Source organism: Bicyclus anynana, chromosome 27 (assembly GCF_947172395.1).
Source record: "Bicyclus anynana chromosome 27, ilBicAnyn1.1, whole genome shotgun sequence".
In the NCBI taxonomy this organism is placed as follows: Eukaryota; Metazoa; Arthropoda; class Insecta; order Lepidoptera; family Nymphalidae; genus Bicyclus; species Bicyclus anynana.
In genome coordinates, this window is record NC_069109.1 from 4000765 (window position 1) to 4018256 (window position 17492).

The 17492-nt window shown below is 36.4% G+C and overlaps 1 protein-coding gene across 1 annotated transcript in view; it reads left to right on the plus strand.

Annotated features, from left to right (window-relative positions):
• The window catches only part of LOC112050700 (uncharacterized), a 41272-nt gene extending 26472 nt beyond the window's left edge, over positions 1 to 14800 (plus strand). Inside the window, exons 5-9 of the mRNA XM_024089028.2 lie at positions 139 to 272; positions 1121 to 1256; positions 2690 to 2796; positions 5616 to 5749; positions 6421 to 14800. Of these exons, the coding sequence (XP_023944796.2) occupies positions 139 to 272; positions 1121 to 1256; positions 2690 to 2796; positions 5616 to 5749; positions 6421 to 6517 (608 nt within the window). The 3' untranslated portion in view covers positions 6518 to 14800. The remainder of the gene's footprint in view (positions 1 to 138; positions 273 to 1120; positions 1257 to 2689; positions 2797 to 5615; positions 5750 to 6420) is intronic.
• The last annotated feature ends 2692 nt before the right edge of the window (positions 14801 to 17492 follow it).

A 17492-nucleotide genomic window follows, 5' to 3' on the forward strand; every position in this document is an offset into this window, starting at 1 on the left:
ATGTTATTCCGTGTTGGGTAGACCGCCTACTTATTTGATATTGATTTTCTGTATCCTACAACTTACACAATTTTATAAACATATATAATAATTTTTTTACTTCATAGTTATGATAAATGCTGCGTATATTTGTTATAGGTCTGAGCCTGCTGCGGTTCGCGGTGCTACAGTGCTACCAGCGGCCGGTGATCACTCGCTATCTGGTGGAATGCGTGCGTGTGGTCACCAGGAGCGACGAGTACAAACGTACGGGCGACATTGTCTTCACTGAGGTATACATCTCATTATTTACTAGCGGAACCGCGCGGTTTCTCGTGACAATACGAGGATAAAATATAGCTAGTAATACTCACAAATAACGTCGCTTTCTAGTGGTAAAAGAATTTTCAAAGTCGGTTTAGTAAAACCAGAGATTACCCCCTACAAAGTTCACTTATTATAATACATATCATATTTGTACCGTCGCTTCGCAGGGGGACCCCCTGGGTGACCAGCTGATAGTTTGTGTACTGATAGTAGTTACACCAACAGTTACGCCAGTGTGTTTACACCAATATTTGTTGTATTATCGCAGGTCGACTCCCAGGGCGACATCCTGCTGATAGTTTACGTTCTCTGAATATAGTTACACCAACAGTTACGCCATTATTACTTACACCAATATGGTCGTAGTTATGATTTGTATTATCGCAGGTCGACTTCCAGGGCGACATCCTGCTGATAGTTTTCGTTCTCTAAATATAGTTACACCAACAGTTACGCCACTAATACTTACACCAATATGGTCGTACTTAAGATTCGTACTCGTAGGTTGATTCCCTTGGGTAACAATGCGTCAATAGTAGTTACACCAACAGTTACGCCACAAGTATTTAACACCAAAAAGCTTGTACATAAGATTTATACTCGTGGGTTGAATCCCTTTGGAGACAATGCGCCAATAGTAGTTACACCAACAGTTACGCCAGTTGTTTTAACACGAATATTTGTTGTATTTACACCAATATGCTCGTACATAAGATTTGTACCCGTGGGTTGATTCCCTTGGCGACAATGTGCCTATAGTAGTTACACCAACAGTTCCGCCAGTTGTAGTTACACCAATAATGTACTGTCGCAGGTGGACTCCCTGGGCGACAACCTGCTGATAGCGTGCGTGCGCGCCGGGGACAGGTGCGCCAACGTGCTCCGAGAGTTAGTGCGCGCGGAGGAGCACGACGTGCCTCTGTTTGATGTGCACCATGTGAACACTGACGGTGAGTGTACCTCATCATCATCATCATCATCGTCATCGTCATCGTCATCATCACCACCACCACCACCACCACCACCATCATCATCATCATCATCATCATCATCATCATCATCATCATCATCATCATCATCATCATCATCAACATCATCATCATCATCATCATCATCATCATCATCATCATCAACATCATCATCATCATCATCATCATCATCATCATCATCATCATCATCATCATCATCATCATCATCGTCACCATCATCATCATCATCATCATCATCATCATCATCATCATCATCATCATCATCATCAACATCATCATCATCATCATCATCATCATCATCGTCACCATCATCATCATCATAATCATCATCATCATCATCATGATTCACACGTAGAGAATTAAGAAAATTTCAGGTTTCCTCTCGATGTTTTCCTTCACCGATTGAAACACGTGATATTTAATTTCTTAAAATGCACACAACTGAAAAGTTGGAGGTGCATGCCCCGAACTGGATTCGAACCCACACCCCCCCGGAATCGGAGGCAGAGGTCATATCCACTGGGTTATCACGGATCTCATTTCTAGTTTGCACAGCATAACTCTCATCATTCCCATTCATGTGGACTGATTACCTGCAACTTTCCAAAGTCAGTTACGGGATCTAAAGACCCCGAACCTCACCACAGACAGTTTCAGTACGGGGTTGAAATACCCCGAACCAAAAGAAATCCTTCTTTATGTACATTGAATGAGGCCTGCGTACATACACGTCAATTGTCTCACACGTTGCTATATTTAGCAGATGCGCTAACGCCGGTTAGGTATTAAAAATTACAAGCCTAGAAACAAGTTTTCAAGTAAACAAGAACTTGCAGTTCTTGGATTTGCAATTTTATCTTTTGATAACCATAAAAAATAGAAGGAAATCATCATCAATACATAATAAACTATAGGTATCCCCAATCGGAATCAGTTTTTATACAAACCAGCCTAACCCTGCAGTTTCACCCACATAGTTCTCGTTCCCGTATACGGGTATTTATCCCTGGTAGTATCCGAAAGCTTGAAGACGGCCTCCGTGGCGCAGTGGTATGCGCGGTGGATTTACATGACGGAGGTCCTGGTTCGATCCCCGGCTGGGCCGATTGAGGTTTTTTTAATTGGTTCAGGTCTAGATGGTGGGAGGCTGAGGCCGTGGCTAGTTACCACCCTACCGACAAAGACGTACCGCCAAGCGATTTAGCGTTCCGGTACGATGTCGTGTAGAAACCGAAAGGATGGAAGGAAGTGTGGATTTTCATCCTCCTCCTAACAAGTTAGCCCGCTTCCATCTTAGATTGCATCATCACTTACCATCAGGTGAGATTGTAGTCAAGGGCTAACTTGTAAGGAATAAAAAAAGAAAAAAAAAAACAACATATTTGCGTGTGCAGGTTGCACAGCTCTCCACGAGTGCTGCGCTAAGCACAGCGCGAGTGCACCGCGCGTGCACTCCCTGCATGTGCTGCTACAGCACGCCGCTGCCGATCGCTGGAAACAGGTCAGTGCACAATAGGGTAGTTGAGTTATATCCAAGGACATGTCCCAAAATGGGCCTTTATTATTTATAATCAAAATCAAATCAAAAATCATATATTTCAAGTAGGCTCAGTTTACAAGCACTTTTGACACGTCAGTTGACTATTTGTAAAGATTCTACCACCGGTTCGGAAGGCAGGTTCTGCTGAGAAGATACCAGCAAGAAACTCAACTTTATAATTTTCAATCAGGTCGATAGTATTTTTACGGATAGACGATACAAATTGCTGTTGAGAAAATAATTTTCAGAATTTTTGGAAACCGCATTAATTTGATAAATATTTCTTTTGTTTCGCTCCCTTGTCTACAAATTAAACGTAGATAAAACGGTGAAAGTGTTCTAAACAGCCAATAAAAACACCTCGAATTAAAATCCGGTGTGATCTGTCAATGTCATGTAATATTTTCAAATGTCAATAAGACACAAGTTAAAAAGAAACATTAAATTGTAGACAGAGAAGTATTAAACAAAAAATCCTTAAATTGCTTTAAAAACGCCATAAACGAACGCGAAAATCACTGACTATCTGTCAGGGTGTGAGTTACAAGCATGTTGCCATGATAAAAATTCTTAAATAATGTTGTCATCTAATGAAAATAATACTTTTTATTTAATTGATTAAAAAAAATGCGGGTCCCAATTTTTTTTATTTTGGATTTTATGCATTATATTTTATGTTCTTTTAAGATGAAAATAATTCTGCTTAGTTGACACTCGAAATAAAGGCCCAGCCTCTATACAAAATTGGAACATAAACAATTTTTAGCCGACTTAACCCATAACACAACAAAAAATGCTGAAGCCGACCGTACGACGAGCGCCTTTTATCGCAAGTCGTTCCCGCCAACCGATCGCTACCCCTCTCTAAATCCATTCTCTTTACGGAAACAAGTCGCTCCACCTAGGGTCGAGAATCCACAAGATCGAGCGAAGTCATAATTTAAAAATTGTGTATGTATTTTTCCATTTTGTTGAGAAGTTGACTTTTTGCCTAACTGCAAGAAGGGTTATGTTTTTCGCGCGTATCTTGTATGTATGTATGTATGTATGTAATATTCTTTATTACCTCATATCTGCCGCTGGACGGGTTTACGTAATTAGGATATCGTTAGATTCTTAATAACCCAAGTGTTCTTAGATAGGTATAATTAATAAAAATTTTAATAAAAAAATTCAACCGACTTCCAACTCAAAAATTAGCCTAAACTAAAAAGCAAAAAATAACATCTTGCCTATGTGCTACCTTCTGATCAGTTTGAAGGCGGTGCCAAGCCAGTGATGTTTTAATTTAAGCCGTTTAAATTACAAAATTTCTGTGGTTCTTTCAGAAACGGCTTTAATTAAAACATGACACTGGATTGGCACCGCCTTCAAACTGATCAGAAGGTAGCACATAGGCAAGATGTTATTTTTTGCTTTTTAGTTTAGGCTAATTTTTGAGTTGGAAGTCGGTTGAATTTTTTTATTAAAATTTTTATTTTTTAATTTTTAGTGTTAGCACACCTACTGAGTGTAACCAAAACTGATACTAATAACCTTCGAGAAGTTCTCTTCATTGTCCTTCGTCTTCAACACCAGACCCTTAATTCAGTCACAACCCATCTAGGTGGAAAGTTCTCAGCAATACAAATTCATAAAGTCCCAACAAAGGTAGCTACTGTGAACCGTCGAAGAGTTCCCTTAACTCTCCTTCATCTTCATCACCAGACCCCTAATACAGTCACAACCCATCTAGGTGAAAAGTTCTCATCAATACAAATTTATCAAGTCCAAACACAAGGTAGCTACTGCGAACCGTTGAAGAGTTCTCTTAACTGTCCTTCGTCTTCATCATCAGACCCTCAATACGGTCACAACCCATCTAAGTGGAAAGTTCTCATCAATACAAATAAATCTAGCCCAAACAAAAGGTACTTGCTGTAAATCGTTGACGAGTTCCATCGTCTGTTTTTCGGCTTCATCATCAGACCAACTCCAGACCTTCATAAAATTGTAGTGGTTTAAGATACCTTATGGAAACATTAACAAACGCACTAGCCGTCGCTACGATTTTCGAAAGTTCCCCTCGATTTCTCCAGGATGCCATCATCAGATCCTGACATGAAAAAAATGGGACCACCCTGGAATCAAACCCTTCAAAACAAAAAAAGAATTTTCAAAATCGGTCCACAAATGACGGAATTATCGCTGGACATACATAAAAAAAAAAAAAAAAAAAAAAAAACATACATACAGCCGAACGTAGAACCTCCTCCTTTTTGGAAGTCGGTTAAAAAATAAATTTACGACAATATAATACAGCCTACTAGACAAAAGTCATGCATAGACCATTTAATAAGCAATATTAAGAACGTCACTGGAGTATTATACAATTTAGGCCTATCTGATCACAATACAAGACAGCCGTGATAGCCCAGTGGATATGACCTCTGCTTCTGATTCCGGAGGGTGGGAGTTCGAATCCGGTCCGGGGCATGTACCTCCAACTTTTCAGTTGTGTGCATTTTAAGAAATTAAATATCACGTGTCTCAAACGGTGAACGTAAAACATCGTGAGGAAACCTGCATACCAGAGAATTTTCTTAATTCTCTGCGTGTGTGAAGTCTGCCAATCCGCATTGGGCCAGCGTAGTGGACTATTGGCCTAACCACTCTCATTCTGAGAGGAGACTCGAGCTCAGCAGTAAGCCAAATATAACTTGACGATGATAAAGGCTTATAATCGTCAAGTTTTATATGTAATAAATTAATTTAATTTTTTTTTTCCAATGATCCTCCAGGACCGCAAGGGGGGAGAGACTCCCCTCCACCTGGCGGTGAACTCCGCCAACTGCGAGCTGGACATGATCCTCATCTACTTCCACAACATCGACCGGAGCAAGTGGTTCCACCTGGCGCACGTCGAGAACCGCAGGTACTAGCGGCTAACATTTTAACTCCTCGATCTCCGCGCGACGCTTAGGCGCCGCTTACGTCACGGTAACTTGCACGTGAGCGCGTACTCCCCAATCGACTTAAAACCTTATTTTAAATGTAATAGAGACTACTTTAGAATGAACAAGTTTATTGAGTTACAATTTTTGTTAATTTCCAGACCATCTTGGACATCCGCCATATTGGATCACGTGACTATTTTTTTGGTATTCCTGACAGCAAACCCTATTATTTGATATCCATATCATGGGGGTGGATTTCAAACAGCCAGTCCGTTATCTTGGGGAGGCCGCCATATTGGATTTGTAATGACGTTGTATTGTCACCAGAACTCAGAGCGTGTGCAAAATTTCATCCTAATCGAAGACCGGGAAGTGGATCAAATTAAGATTCCAAGATTTTCTTACATTTATAGCCTCAATAGCTCAACGGTAAGAGCGGTCGGACTCATCACCGAGGGGTGGTGGTTCGATCCCCGCCCCGTTGGTCTATAGTACCCACTCCTAATACAGTCTTTCCCGACTAGTTGGAGGGAATTGGAATAGTGGTCATTTTTAAAAAGTTATGACAAATATTCTATAAAAAAAAAGCATGGTTATAAGTGAAGCTAATAAAAGCTTGATAATATCTGTTTATTTTTCCCTGTTTCAGTCAAAAGAATCCACTGGAGTACGCGAAATTCGCCAAAAAGTCGAGACCGAACTACCCGCGGGAGATTTTGGACTTCCTGGAGAGATGCCGGAAATAACGAGATTATAATTATAAGAATTATTGTTAACAATAAAAATAAGTTTAAAAATATGTGCATGATAAACTTTTGTTCACATCCCTAATTGTCTATGGTTTCTCAAACTTTCGGCTCCACAAACCCCTGTAAAAGGAGATCATTCATTTTGGGCCCTTTTTGAAAGTGCCGGCCAACGAAAAAAAATGGCACGAATCGTTAGAACTAATCATTTGAAGTAATAGCTAATATGGCATAAAAGTTGTCAGGTGGCTCTGAACCAAATTATACAGGTTCGATGATTCGTTATTTCCATACATTTTGTCAAAGAAAAAAAACTAGAAATACAATCTTTGTGCCATACTAACTATTACTCCAAATGGGCAGTTCTAACGATACGTATCAGTTTTTTTCTTGGCGGGCACTTTTGAAAATCGACAAAATGTATGAAAATAACGAATCGTCGAACCTGTATAACTTGGTTCAGAGCCCTCCTACAACTTTCATGCCATATTAGCTATTGCTCCGACTAACTAACGACGACAAAAAATGGCACGACTAACGAGTCGTGCCATTTTTTTTTGTTGGCCGGCACTTTCAAAAAAGAGCCCAGAAATGTATGACGCGTGAATGATCTCCTTTCCAAATGACAGCGAACCCCTTACTAACTGATGAAAAAAAAAATTTGACTGTTGAAGAAAATAAGGTTTTTATTTGAATAAAAGGTAGCACATAAAGTAACAAAAGCAATGTCTTTGTAATATTAATGTTATTGGGTGTGCTTGTTATTGTCGCAATGGATTCAATGTTAGGAGTAATTTTGGACAATTTTAACCTTAATTCTGACTTGGTATCAGTTACTTAAATCTTGTCGAACCCCCTGCCGTCGAATGGCGAACCCTGGGGTTCGCGTACCCCTTTTTGAGAAACCTTGGTCTATGGTATTTAAATGTCTTCTGCTTGTGCCATCTATCGGAGGTTAGCAATCATAACGCCAAATTAAACTGTATTCACTGCTGCTTGAAACAGGTTAACATAAAAACAAGAATATTTAATAAAAGAAAATTGTCCTGTATATAATATATAGTTACGAATAGAAACCGTTTTGTTAATAAAAAAAAATTGATGTGTTTATTTATCGTTTAAAAACATCACAGACGACAAAATAATTAAGATAAACATGTTCAGAACACAGGCACTGATTGTCTATGCCATTCAACTGACAGCTGTCAAACTTGACATTTACTGTATGAAAAGGAAAATTGCCAGTTTCTACATACAAACATTGTGTATTTACAGACCCGACCTGGTATCAAATGCAATTTTCTGTATGTAAAGAAATATGTCAATTTGTTTATTTTTGAGGGAGGACAAAGAATTTAGTAAAACATACGTCGTCATAGGGCACAATAAAAAATGCACAAAAAAAAACTTTTTCTAAACAGAGAGTTTAGATAAGCTAAGTAAAACTAACTTTTTATGGTTTAGCTTTAATATTACAATTTACAAAACGATAGAAATTACGTTAATTTTGTTAACACTAAACTTTAATTGTTATTTTTAAATAAAATACTAAGGTAGGTATATATGTTTTTACAAGAGTTACGGAATACAAGAGCCCATAGACAGAAATGATCTCAAAGAGAACATGCAGGGTTACCAAATACAAAAATAAAAACAGATTTTTGATCTTTATTTTTTTTTCTATAGGCCATGATAGACCGAAAATATTAAAATATAGGTAATAACATTTTTTAAAAATCTATAAAATAAATTATAGTAATAGTTCCTTTAAAATTAACACTATTTTAAACCATTTTTCCGTAAGGAAAGGTAGGATTCCGTAATGCCTCATTGGAATACTTACATTTTTTTTTAAGACTAGTAAGTGCAAAGATGTTATTTTTTATGATAATAAATTATTTTTATAGAAGATTGTAGCGCCATATTGTATAGTTTTGAAGGCTCATGGTATGAAAATGCATGCAATTAAATGAAGTATGAGACATTTAAAAAAATGTTTATGAGACTTCTAAAACGTAATTAAAAAAAACATGCATACAGCCGAACGTAGAACCTCCTTTTTGGAAGTCTGTTAAAAATATATATTATGCAACAAAAAGGCCATTTGTTTAACCTTAAAGGTTATAAAGGAGATGGTCCATTTCAGGTACACTCATATCATTAAAATTTAAAATTTATATTATTAAAATCTAAATAAGTGTAAATAAGAAATAAATAAAATTCAAACCTAAGTTTTTGAGTTATCAAGATGGCGCCCATAGAGCAACTATGATATGACAAATGACAGCAAACGTCAAATATACCACTGTCATCAATCCGCCATTATTACCCAAATTAGTATTGCATTTTTTGGGAGAGAATAAATATTATTTCGAAAGAATTAAAGTAAATTCGTAGATTTGTATAATTAAAAATAGTTAACAAAAATATTTTCTTTTATTTCCGCCAGGGTACAAAGACTGGGCTCCATACAATTTTGAACCATCTCCTTTTCTTTTTTTTTCCTTATTCATTTAAGATTAGATCCTTATTCATTATATTTTCCTTAAAATATTCGTATCCACTTAACATAAAAAGATCAAACCAAAAAGAAAAACCATGGAGCACTAGTCTTTTTATATTCTGTATTAAAACTCTGCAGTTACTAGATATTATCGGTTATCTGTGTCCGTCTGCCTCTCGCTCACACGCTATACGCAGGTGTAGTGTGTAAGCGAGACAAGGTACTGTCGTTGCAGGCTCTGTTATTGATTCGATTAATCGTAGTGTACCATTGACCACTTATAATAAAAGGACGCACAATCATGTAGAAAATTTCACTTAAAACTGGCCAATTTTGCTTTGACAGTTTTAGAATTATTGGTAAAGAAAATTATACCTAAAGGCCTTTAAATATAGTCCAATATTCAATAAAATCCCAAAGTCAGAGCAAATTCAATCTTAAAGATTAAGTTGAAGGTTGAATTTGCAAATGGGACTACTTGAATTAATAATAATAATAAAGCCTTTTATTTTCTCTTCTTCACAATATTTTACAATTCATTTAACTTAAAGTAGGTATTCATTGTTATTATTAATCAGTCACAATTTTTAAAACAACACATTACATAATTATTTCGTTAGATAATCATAATCCATGCATTGTCATAATCATAAAGAATATTTAATTAATTAATTACAATTTTAAAACAATAAATCTAAAATTATACATGTTTCCTATTCTTATTCCATGCATATACCTAGTCATTTAACATAATTATAATCTGATCTAATCATTTATTCTAATGCATACATTTTTAATGATGTTCGTAGATCAACAGAAAAAATTGTAGAGCATGAAGAGTATGTTTTATATTATAAAAACGTGATACCAGGGATATACGGCGTGGGTTTCTTAGTTAAAAACTATCTGAAAAATAATATAATAGAATTTATAGGAGTGTCAGATAGAATAGCTATCTTGAACATCATACTTCCTGGTCACAAACATCCAACTTCAGTCGTTCAGATATATGCTCCTACCGAGGAAGCCAAAAAAGAAATAAAAAATGAGTTTTACGAAAATCTAAATAAACAGATGGAGACTTTATATAACACTGTAATTGTGATGGGAGATTTCAACAGTAAAATTGGCCAGAGAGGAAAAAACGAAGATAAAATACTTGGACCCTACAACGGGCAAAAGGAATGACAATGGACACAGATTGATAAACTACGCGTTGGAAAATAATTTACATATTATGAATAGTTTTTATAAAAGAAAATTCGAACGAAAATGGACGTGGATATCTCCTAACGGCCTTGTAAAAAATGAAATAGATTTCATAATTACAAATAAACCAAACCTTTTCTTAAATGTGGAAGTTCTTAACAAGTTCAACTTCAATACTGATCACAGATTACTTCGAAGTGACTTGCATATATCTGAGCCAAAGAGATCAAGAAAAAGCATACAAAATTCAAAACAACACATTACGCTACCCATGCCGAGTGACGTCTTAGAGTCTCTGAAAACTAAATTAATTTTAATAAAAGAACTAAGAATAGTACAAGAAAAGTACGATACTCTAGAAGAACAAATTAAATTAACCAAGAAAAAACTAGAAAGAGACAAAACACTCAAAGATAAATTAGGACCAGTAGCAAGAGACTTAATTAAAAAAAGAGCACATTTATTTGACAACAGAAAAATCAATAAACAAGAGATAACTGAACTAAGTAAAAAAATTAATTTAGAAATAAGGAAATACAGACATAAATTAAGAACGGAAACAATTCAATGGCACATTGCAAAATCAGGTGGAATTAAAAATGCATGGAAAGAACTTCAAGAAAACAGAGATTGGATTAGTAAAGTAACACACCAGAAAACTAAAAAACAGATATCTAAAACACGAAATACTAGAAATAGCGACTGATTATTACCGACAACTTTACAGTGACGAGCCCACAACGTCAACTTTAAGCAACGAGGAAGTAGCTGAAGAACCAATTCCAACCATACTAAGAGGCGAAGTTATCAAAGCCATAAAAACACAAAAGAGAGGTAAAGCACCAGGCGAAGATAATATTTGCAACGAAGTTCTAATTGGGGCATCAGAAACCATTTTGCATACGCTTACGGATCTATTCAATGAGATTTTAAAAACTGAATATATACCCCATCAATGGACTACGTCGACTATAATTTTACTTCATAAAAAAGGAAAAACGGACGATATTTCGAATTACAGACCTATTTCGTTAATGTCTAATGTGTATAAAATATTCTCCAAAATAATATTAGAGCGATTAACAAAGACCTTAGACGAAAATCAACCAAAAGAGCAGGCTGGGTTTAGAAGTGGCTTCTCAACTATCGACCACATTCATACCATAAAACAAATCATTCAGAAATGCAATGAATATGGAATAAAATATTACCTAGCCTTTATAGACTACAATAAAGCATTTGACTCAATCAAACATGAGAAACTTTGGGAAGCCCTTAATTCACAAGGCATACATAGCAAATACATTCGCATAATAAAAAACATATACGGAAATATGAAAGCCAAAATACGCACAGAAAAAGTTGGAGAATATTTTCCCATTAGACGTGGAGTTAGACAGGGAGATCCTTTATCACCTAAACTCTTTTCGGCAATTCTAGAACATATTTTTCGGCAACTCGAATGGAATAAATTTGGCATTAATGTGAATGGAGTACTATTAAACCACCTTAGATTCGCCGATGACCTAATATTATTATGCGAAGATCCTAGGACCCTACAGGACATGATTGAACAACTATTACATGAAAGCGAAAAGGTCGGATTGTCAATGAATACAGCAAAAACCAAGCTTATGACAAATTGCATTAAGATTCCTGTTATTCCTAACAATATCACTGAATTGGAATATGTAAACGAGTATACATATCTAGGTCAAATCATATCTCCCACAGACCTTACAACTAAAGAAATCAAAAATAGAATAAGCATAGGATGTAAGAGATACTGGACCTTAAAAGATGTTATGAAAAACTCGGATATGAAAATTAAAGATAAAAAGAAAATATTTAATACCTGTGTTCTACCAAGCATGACCTACGGATGTCAGACATGGAGTTGCACTAATGAAAACATTAAATCATTAGAAGTTTGTCAACACAGAATGGAAAGAAGTATGCTTAACATAAAATTAAAAGACAAAGTTCGACTAACAAAAATTAGAAAACAAACCAAGATTATAGATATTAAATACCAAATTAAAAAACTAAAATGGAAATGGACTGGACATCTAATAAGAAGCAAGACTGAAAAATGGGCCAAAGAAGTAACAGAATGGTGTCCTAGATACAAAAAAAGAAGTAAAGGAAGACCGCATCGTCGTTGGGAAGACGACATCAAAAAGGTAGCAGGAATAACTTGGACGCGGAAAGCACGGGATAGATCTTTGTGGAGAATACTTGGGGAGGCCTATGCTGAAAAGCAAGACAATCCAATAACCGGTGTCTAAAAGAAAAAAAAAATAGCATTAATTTACATAAACCTGTTTGTATTGTAATTCATGTGTAGATTAAGATGAAATGTAAATTATAAGATTGTTAATAAAGGCTTTATTATTATTATTATTATTATTATACATTTTTTATCTAAAATATACAATTTATTCAATACATTTAGTCATTTAACATACTTAATCATAATCACTCACTCACACAATCACTACTTGAATTAAGGGACGTATTTTGGTCGCTGATTGTGCATTTACTTTTTAATAGAAGATCGATGTAGTGTACCTACTTTTGTTTTAAATAAGTAATAAGATCTCATTGAATTTTATGAATTAAGGTAGCCTTCTATTCTTGGCGACCGCGACCTGCGACCGCGCGACCCACTGTTTAGTATGAATTTATATGAAGCACTAAACAAAAACCGAGACGGCGTCGCGCGACCACTTTTGTTTAGTGCTCCATATAAATTCATACTAAAGGTAGCTTTCCCTTCTTGGCGATCGCGACCTGCGACCGTGCGACCCACTGCTTAGTGCGAATTTGTATGAAGCACTAAACAAAAACCGCGACCGCGTCGCGGGACCACATTTAATTAGTGCTTCATATAAATTCATTTTGACGGCCTCCGTGGCGCAGTGGTATGCGCGGTGGATTTACAAGACGGAGGTCCTGGGTTCGATCCCCGGCTGGGCCGATTGAGATTTTCTTAATTGGTCCAGGTCTGGCTGGTGGGAGGCTTTGGCCGTGGCTAGTTACGTAAAGACGTACCGCCATACGATTTAGCGTTCCGTTACGATGTCGTGTAGAAACCGAAAGGGGTGTGGATTTTTATCCTCCTAATAACAAGTTAGCCCGCTTCCATCTTAGATTGCATCATCACTTACCATCAGGTGAGATTGTAGTCAAGGGCTAACTTGTAAAGAATAAAAAAAAAATTATTAGCTGACCTGACCCATACCTTGAATTGAACACACGATCAAAGAATACTAAGGCCATGACTTGACTCCTCAACCTTCTTTGGCTCTTTGAACCTCATGCCGTGCTCTACATCTTCAACTCTACTAAGAATCTTCTTCATAATAAGAAATTTATCTTCTCTTACTACTCTAAGATCTTCTGATTTCTGATTTGATCACGCGAAGATCCAATAGGGATGATGACAGTTTTTTAAATTGTATATAAATTAAGAGTATGATAACAGTAAAGCAATTTTGTAAAAGTAACAGGGTATCTGCGATCATTACTTTCGGAGCTACAGGGATTTAAAGGGTCAGATTAGCGGCGCTGCCGCGGATCCCAGAAAAACGCTCCATACAAAATGGCACGAACTAATGACGTCGTATATAATGTAATGATCGTTAGATTTGTATGTGCGTTCAAACAAAATTACTAATATCTTTGTTATTTGTGCATTTATGTTTATAGTTCATTTATTAAAAAATGTCACATTTAATGTAAGGAAGCTAAAACTGTATGAATTTTCATCTGATTACGATAAAAGATTTTTAATAGATTTTGAAATTTTATAATCTCATTTATTTTGCAAATATCCAGTCAATCTTTGCTTTTTATATACAAATTAGTTAACATTGACCCTATTTACTCGAATGTATCATAAAAATCAATATATTCAAACCTAGTCATCATCCCCATTATCCCTCCCTCCCTCATCCATCATATGATGCTTATAGCAAGTAATTAAGTCTTGGATCTATAAATACTACTTATGTCATCACTGGCTACACGCAGTAATAAACACTAAAAAGGATACTGTTATGTATAAATAGTTTGACAATTTAAATATAGATAGATTTTTTTAGATATAATAATGTAATAAAGAATACGAACTTCTTAGATGATTACTCAACCCGCTGTCTTAATATTTTGTTATTGTGTAGGTTTTAAAAAGCATAATTAAAATTATATATATAGATTAAAATCTATACTAATATTATAAAGCTGAAGAGTTTGTTTGTTTGTTTGTTTGAACGCGCTGATCTCAGGAACTACTGGTCCGATTTGAAAAATTCTTTCAGTGTGAGATAGCCCATTTATCGAGGAAGGCTATAGGCTATATAATATCCCCGTATATTCCTATAGGAACGGAAACCACGCGGGTAAAACCATGCGGCGTCAGCTAATTTTTATATAAATTGAACGTTGAAACTTGAATCACATTGTTACTAATGTATATATGAATGTTGTTTTGTATATATCGCTATATATTTTTATATAAGCACATAGAAATTAAGATAAAATATACATTATATATATATTTTTTCAAAGTTGTTTTATTTTATATCCTAAACATTATATCTAAGTATCTATAATTAATAAATTAAGCACATAGCACAATTAAATAATTAAGCACAAAGTGCGAAGAGCCGATGGACGTTGGGGTCCCAAAGTGCTGGAATGGCGACCCCGCACTAGTAAGCGCAGTGTTGGCCGACCCCCCACCAGGTGGACTGACGACATCAAGCGAGTCGCAGGGATTCGCTGGATGCAGGCGGCTCAGTATCGTGATGTTTGGAAGTCCCTACAAAAGGCCTGCAGTGGACGTCCATCGGCTGATATGATGATGATGATGATGATGATGATGATGATGATGATGATGATGATGATGATGATGATGATGATGATGATGATGATGATGATGATGATGATGATGATGATGATGATGATGATGATGATGATCTATACTTATAATAAAACTGATTTCCATACGTTTCTTCGCAAATTAGAGATTTTACTTATACCATTTGTAACAACAAACGTTAGCGTGGCATAAAGGAAGCCAGCGCCATCTAGAATCTATACTTATAATACGAATTCTGTACATTGAAGATATTTTGAAAATTGTTGTTGGGGGGCATTATATAATGGATACTGAAGCAAAATTTTTTTTTCGATTTTTTTGTCTGTCTTGTCTGTCTGGGCATCACGCTGAAACTACTCAATGATTTCAAATGACACTTGGCACGTTTTAAGACCTTAATACGGAGAAGGTACTTACTCGTGGCGTTCGAGCCGTCCACATCTCTTGTTGTGTAATTCTTTATGGGTTACTTGGGATAGGCGGGGAGAGTGACTTGAGTGGAAAAGGGGAGTGTTTGTTAACAGTTAAAGGCGCCTTTAACCCTACACACATCGTTCACAAGTGCGTGACTTCACTCAAGGTCATTCTCTGCCATTCTAGGGTCTTATTTTGGTTACAGTTTGATTTGTTAATTAAGTTGTCCTAACAAATGTTGTGAATCATAACCTTTGTTCGACATTAGTTTTCTTATTTTTGTAATTACTTCTGAGTAATTCTTCTAAAAATACATATATACAAGATACGCGCGAAAAACATAACCCTTCTTGCAGTCAGGCAAAAAAGGCAGTCTGCGCGATACAAGTTCAGATGGTAAAGACGCGGAACTACCGAAAATAGTTCCGCGTCTTCTGAAGGATGGCACTCACGACATCTGTCGAGCCTGCCGCCATCCCGGCGAGTCACTCAGACATGTGCTTTCGGGTTGTTCAGCTCTTGCCAACACTGAGTATCTGCACAGACAACCAAGCAGCCATAATCCTTCACCAAGAGCTTGCTCTGACGTACGGTCTCCTGGACCAGAGGTTGCCTTATTACAAGTACACACCGGTGCCAGTGCTTGAACGCGACGGAGTCCGGCTCTATTGGGACCGGTCCATCATCACGGACAGGACTATTCTTGCGAATAAGCCTGATATCATGGTGACACAGTCGAGGGTGTTTTTGGTGGACACCACAATGGGGATGATGATTGATTTTTATGATACCTTCGGGTAAATAAGTTCAATGTTAACTAATTTATACATAAAAAGCAAAGATTGACTATTTGCAAAATAAATAAGATTATAAAATTTCAAAATCTATTAAATATATTAGTAATTAGATGAAAATTCATACAGTTTTAACCTCCTTACATTAAATGTGACATTTTTTAATAAATGAACTATAAACATAAACGCAGAAATAACAAAGTCGTCATAAGTTCGTACCATTTTTTTTTGTATGGAGCGTTTTTCAGGGATCCGCGGCAGCGCCGCAAATCTGACCCTTTAAATCCCTGTAGCTCCGAAAGTAATGATCGCAGATACCCTGTTACTTTTACAAAATTGCTTTACTATTAGCATACTCTTAATTTATATACAATTTAAAAAACTGTCATCAACCCTATTTTGTACCATCTCCTTTGTCAGGAAAGTATAGTTTAAAATGAGTAGATTCTATAGATTTAGATATAGATTTAGTTCTTTAGGAACCAATATTGTGACTGAGCCGGATTACAATATATATCTCCATACCACATTTCAGCTAATTCGGTTCAGTAGTCGAGGCGTGAAAGAGTAACAAACATTCATATCATCAAAATCATCAGTTTTCGCAAATCTCGGGAAACCATGGATTTTTTCGGGATAAAAAGTAGCCTATGTGTTAATCCAGAGTAAAATCTATTTCCGCTTCAAATTTCAGCCAAATCGCTTCAGTAGTAGCGGCGTTAAAAGGTAACAAACATCCAATTAATTTAATCCGTAATGTTTAACTAAAATGAAACCTTTAAAATCTTAATTACAGCAATTGACGTCCTCCGTGGCTCAGTGGTATGCGCGGTGGATTTACAAAACGGAGGTCCTGGGTTCGATCCCCGCTGGGCCAATTGAGATTTTCTTAATTGGTCCAGGTCTGGCTGGTGGGAGTCTTCAGCCGTGGCTAGTTACCATCCTACCGATAAAGACGTACCGCCAAGCGATTTAACGTTCCGGTACGATGTCGTGTAGAAACCGAAAAGAGGTGTGGATTTTCATCTTCCTCCTAACAAGTTAGCGCGCTTTCATCTTAGACTGCATCATCACTTACCATCAGGTGAGATTGTAGTCAAGGGCTAACTTGTAAAGAATAAAAAAAAATTAAAAAAAGTTTAAAAAACTCCTTCAATTTGAAAATATTTG